Below are 6,000 nucleotides of genomic sequence, written 5' to 3' on the forward strand. Positions count from 1 at the left end.
GTTGCAAATTTTATCAGTTTGATCCTGACTTGTGTGCATTTTTGTTACACTAAGAATTCTCTCATATCTTAAAACACAAAATTAATGTTATTTATGCATATAAACAATAGAAAACATCTTTCACACGCTGCAGCAGAGAGGCTGTAGAAGCACAAGGTCAATGACAAGTTAGTACATCTTGAGCAGTTGTATTTAAAAATTTCTTTGCCTTGCTAAAATAACCTATAAGCAGAATGCAGATTGGACTATTAATGGAATAGGAGAGAGTTAGACATATCTTGAAACTAGTTTTGCCTGTCTAGAGAAGAGTTCTGCAAGGCTGTGGCTCTGGCCCATGCAGACTTTGTGAACTCCAGTCAATGATCTGTTGTTTTTAACTGTTCAACATCTGTTAAAGTGCCATGCTGGAAATTCTCAATTGCTGAAAGAGTTACTGACTTTGCAATTATTTCAATGCCTAACCATTCTTTCAGTGAAATATTTTTTTCTAATACTACTACTAATAGATACCATAATGCTACTAATAAATAAATAAATGCTACTACTACTTCTACTAAGTAATACTAATAATAGATATTAATAGCATCAGGATAACTAGTACATTTTAAAAGGAATTCAGAACCTCTTTGAGTTTAATTAACTTTCATGGGAGACTTGGCATAGAACAAATCAATATCTATCAAATTTCTGCCATCTGCACATGTTTCTTCATGTTAGAAAAATATTATTTCCGTTGCTTCACTTTGAGGTGGAAAGAAAACTAATACATTCCCCAAATTTGTTTGCTTATTTTAAAATTGAGACTTTAGGCTTTGAAAATGAACATCAAACTCTTTCTCTAACAGCAGACCTAAAACTTTCACAGGCACATTCTACTGAGTCTTCCCTGCACATATAACTCATCTCGGATGTTTTCTAAAGTGTCAGCTCTTCACTTACAATTCCCTGAAAGGTTACCATGTTTTTCAGAGGAATTGGCTAAATTCAGTTAATTTTGTGTTTAAATTCAAATGTGAAATCAGATATTTGAGATCAGTGTTTACCACTGAAGCAAATCCTTCCCAGTGATAATGCCTTATTTTTCTTTTAGATAAAAATATTATACTTGTGATCAAAGTTTAGCTGTAACTAATCTTTCAAAAGATGTATTTTTCCTAAATTTCAGCACTTTCTCGTCAGTGTTAAGACCATATAAAGAAAATAAATCAGTAAAAGTATTCTGAGTTATTAAAAATATTATGCAGTCATATGAAGTGCTTCATCATGCTCTGTCAACCTTAAACTTTTATGAAGTTATGTAATTAACTCCTAATATCTATGCTGTAACAAACTATATCCCATCTACCCCTGTAGTGATGATGTCAGGAAGAAATAATCATCCAGAGTCCTCCCTTTGCCCTGTAAGACAATTCTGGTGCTGCCTACTGTGAGAGCAGGCTGAAGATCCAGGCAGTATGGCTTCAGCCTCCATTAATGTGAACTACAGTGGTAGAATGGAATTTTGTTGGGTCTGAATGGGTCTGAATTTGCCTGAAGTTCAGAAGCCTGTCAGGTACAAGGTAGGGGCAATCAATAAGACAGTTCTGGAATTCTGATATATCTATTTAAGGCCCAAAGTCACAAGAAAACCCGTGTGTTTAAAATGGAAGATAGGTGCTTTTATCTGCATTTAGAGTTCTCAAAACACCTGCTCAGCTGCAATGTAACACAAGAGGTGACAAGAATAATTAGGTTGGGGGGTTTTTTTACAATTAAATGTTTTTAGTTACCTAAAATTCCGCTCCAAAGTATATCAGCCCTGTGGCTTCCAACAAATCTTTTGTGTGAATTGAAAGATGCTATCAAACCAGCCTTCCTTTGCCTTCGTCACTTCAAAAGCTCAATCCAGAAATATCTCTTGAGTGTGTTTACTTGATCAGGATTTACAAAATTTTCTATACCAGCTGTCTCTTTCCTTTTTTAGAAAATGAAAAGGTATAATCTAAAAACATCTGGATGACTGCTCTAAAGGTTGGAGGATGCAGGAAACTCAGTTTATTTCTTCTGTGTAAGACAATTCAAACCTATCATACAGAAGAACTCCATAAAATGTGAAATCTTTGGGGATGACAGAAGTGCATGTGAAGTTGCTTAATTCTGCAAATAATTTTAAAAGAAACTGAATGGATTGAGTGACTATACCCACGTCTGGGCAGCCCCTTTATGTGTGAGAGACCAGATATAGGTCCCCTTTTGACATACCTGACCCTCCATTTGTATCATATAGAGGGCCTCAGCTCCTAATACAACTTGTCAGAGCAGCCAGATACCTTAAGTCCATTTGTAAACTCTAGTACAGTTGCTTCAGATGCTTTAGAAAACTGGAATGGGTGAAGATTTGATCCTGTGTGTCTCTTGGGTTCCAGTTCATCAGCTCAAGTGGGACAAATGTATATCCTTAAAGAACTGATGACTGTATTTATTTACAGAGACTTCAGTAACACAGAGACACTATGTAGTGAACAGAAATACTACTGTGAAACTTGCTGCAGTAAACAAGAGGCACAAAAGAGGTAAGCAAAGAGCAGACTGTTTCACCATGTCCCTTCTGGGCTCTGACAAACTTCCTCCTTGATATTTATTTTGTTTAGATACCTAGAAGCCTTACATCCCAAATGCATTCTCTGTGTGGACCAGAGAACCTGCAGACAGATTTAAAGGCATGTGTCTTAGTCTTGAAGCTACTGCTAGTTGACTACTGTTACTTACAAAGTGCTTTTATAATGCGGACGTTAGCTTATTAAGGGAAGAGAGAATGGCTTTGAACTGGTCAGGTGTTAATCATATGCATTCATAATGGTTTCACAGGATGAGAGTAAAAAAACTGCCAATGATTCTTGCCTTACACCTCAAGAGATTCAAGTATATGGAGCAATTGCACAGGTATACTAAGCTGTCTTACCGTGTAGTATTTCCTCTGGAGTTACGTCTCTTCAACACATCTGGCGATGCCGTCAACTTAGATCGGATGTACGACTTGGTAGCTGTTGTTGTTCACTGTGGAAGGTAATGTACTTTCATGTGTATCACGAGCTATTGCCAGATACTCCAAGGGTAGGGGCGGGCATCCCTGACCATATGTGGGGAGAGTGGGAAGCAGGGCTTAAACCCTGCTGCTGCACTGACTTGCATGTGTCTTGGGCCAACCTCCCTAATAGTAAATCTGTACTTGTTTAAGAAATAATGTCTCAGGTCTCCAAAAGTCAAAAGTTTAGTTTAAATTGATGAAACTATCTTCTTCCTCATGAGACCACTTAAAAAAGTTGGGAGCCAGGACTCTGTGAGGGTCAGAGGCTGTCAGCATGTAGGCCCCACAACAGATCACCTTAGTCAATTTTCCCCCCTATACTTAATCCATAAAGTTTTAAAAATATTTTTTGCCTACCATGAGCAACTTGTTAAGTGTTCTACAGGTTAATTTGCAAATGGTCCTGGCACAGGTGAAAACACCACCTTTAGCTTTCAGCTGATGAGCCTTGCAACAAGTTAATGAAAAGGTGAAACAACTAAATGTCTAGTGTACCACCACAGGTGGGTTTACTATGTTTTTCATAAGATTTAATTATAATTATGAATTCATAAAGAAATGTGACTTATCAAAATGGACTCAGTAGTATTTTCTAATATTTTGTGGTTTGGGTTTTTGTTTTGCTCTCTAGTGGACCGAATCGGGGGCATTACATTACTATTGTGAAAAGTCATGGATTTTGGCTCTTGTTTGATGATGACATTGTAGAGGTCAGTATGCTGAAGGTCATGAGCACAACTTTTGTGTTTATGTTTGCTTCTCTACTTGGTGTTAAGATTCTGATCAGGAACTGGGCAGAGATGGGTAGAACTGCAAAGCCACAGTTTGGTTATAATGTAATTTTTAGCTCAACTCTGTTAGGAAGAAAGATTGTAAACAAAATTATTAATCCTGTAGTTTGTGCTCTGTTAATGTCAGAGGGGTTTTTTTATTTCATAGCAACTTCAAATATTTTTAATATCAGACTTTAAGTGTTTAATTTTGAATGTTTTCTATATCTAATAAAATCAATTTAATTCATTAAAACCTTATCACTTGGCAAAATTGAACTAGGTAAAGCTAGCATTGCTATGGAGTTTTCAATTTTGAAAATTAGGGAAGTTACAAGAAAGTCTGAATTGTGCTGTTGATCTGGGATTGCCTGAATGCAGATTAGAGTAGAATCTGTCCCACAGCTATTACAGATTCTGTCTAAGGATTCTGAAATGCATTCTTATGCAAACCCTTTATGTCATTGGCAAAACTGAGGTCTTGAGTCTGATTTCCGAAGAGGTAAGGAAAGTAAGCACTGAGATGCTGGATGGGGCATGTCTTGAAGAAGGTTTCTGGAAATTTGAGAAAGATGGGATCACATGGTCACATTTATGTGTTTTAACAGTGTTCATTACTGCATTTCAAGGAGTCTCTTTGTTATTGGAAAAAGCCTAATTCAGTTAGGTTCAGTGACAGAAACATGCCTATGACTTTCATGAGTGAGATCAGCAAGGTTCAGCCCCTAAATATTACCCTTTCACTGCTTAAACTATAAACAGAATTTGCTAATTGCTGCCTCTAAACAAATAATTGAATTTGTCATTTCTGTTCATACAGTCATTTAATCTGTGTTTGGTATTTGTTTTATCTAACAGCATATTAAAAAAAATATTTATTTTGCAGAAAATAGATGCTCAAGCTATTGAAGAATTCTATGGTCTGACCTCTGATATATCAAAAAATTCAGAGTCTGGCTATATTTTATTCTATCAGTCAAGAGAGTGACTTGGCAAACTGTGATAATTGCGCACAATGATGCTGCACGTAAAAGAAGGTGATGGCTCCCCTGAACTGACTTTTACACAGACCACAGCTCGGAAGGTTGAACAACGATACACTCTGTCTCCTATTCAATGGTCTATGTGATGTTGACTATAACCGTCCATTTTTGACATTCAGAACTTTGTTTTAGAGAGGGGGGTTTGTTTGTAGTTTTTAAGTCTGATTGAAGAGCTAATTGAAGTCAGATTTTAGTGGAATTTATATGGACTAACATTTACAGACCATAAGGTTTGGATGTCAACTGTTAAACCCAATCCAGCTAGAGTAGTATTTTATATGAAAGTGTTCATCACATTTAGGGCAAAATTATTTAAAACTTTCTAAATGGTTTTGGAGTGTGTTGATTTACAAAGCATTCCTTTAAATACATCCTGACATATACTTACCCCTTTTAAGTGTAAGGAAAAAAAATGAATTCTGTGATGATTCGAGTTGTGGTTGTATAGGGGATCTTTTTACTTGTTACTCTGCTGCAGAAAAGATATTCTTCCAAAATAATTTCAATTTTGGTTGTTAAAAACTTTCAGTGTATAACCACAGACCTAAAATTCACATAGAGGGATTTAAATTACACTGGAACTAAGTAGTTCTGTATGTTCAGTCACTTCATCATGAGGTAATACAGATGAGGTGAGATTTCAGAATTTACAGAGCACTGGAATAAAGAGAGTAAGATGACACATATGATACAGAGATAAATTACATTTATAAAGATTGATCTTACCTTTTTGTTAAAATGATATCATAGATTGTTTACTTTGATTGAGTTTGCAAAGATTGCAACACTGCTCACATGCAACATATCCATCAGGACCAAAATTATCCAGTCATTTAAATAACTGTTGTTTGTACATAAAAAACACAGCTTGGTCCTGCAATTTTCTAAGTATCTGTAGTTCCCATTTTCATTTCTCAAGACAGAGTCCATTTCTTAGAAACATAATACATAGCAACCACTAATTTACATGCTATCATGTATATATCATCCTTAACATTTTGGTCATATTTGACAGAGTTTTGTCACCACAGAAACAGAAAGGGATCTGGAGTGCTTGATTTCAAAACTAGTACAGAAGTCTTAGTTTGTGATTTTCCTGGGTGAATTTGGCTGGCACTTG

The 6,000-nt window shown here is 36.0% G+C and overlaps 1 protein-coding gene across 1 annotated transcript in view; it reads left to right on the top strand.

Annotated features, from left to right (window-relative positions):
• USP46 (ubiquitin specific peptidase 46) overlaps window positions 1–5,013 on the top strand; it is a 28,069-nt gene extending 23,056 nt beyond the window's left edge. Inside the window, exons 6-9 of the mRNA XM_082282552.1 lie at window positions 2,469–2,552; window positions 2,848–3,045; window positions 3,699–3,777; window positions 4,724–5,013. Of these exons, the coding sequence (XP_082138678.1) occupies window positions 2,469–2,552; window positions 2,848–3,045; window positions 3,699–3,777; window positions 4,724–4,825 (463 nt within the window). The 3' untranslated portion in view covers window positions 4,826–5,013. The remainder of the gene's footprint in view (window positions 1–2,468; window positions 2,553–2,847; window positions 3,046–3,698; window positions 3,778–4,723) is intronic.
• Window positions 5,014–6,000: the final 987 nt, after the last annotated feature.

Source organism: Coloeus monedula (assembly GCF_965178545.1).
Source record: "Coloeus monedula genome assembly, chromosome: 5".
NCBI classification, from domain to species: Eukaryota; Metazoa; Chordata; class Aves; order Passeriformes; family Corvidae; genus Coloeus; species Coloeus monedula.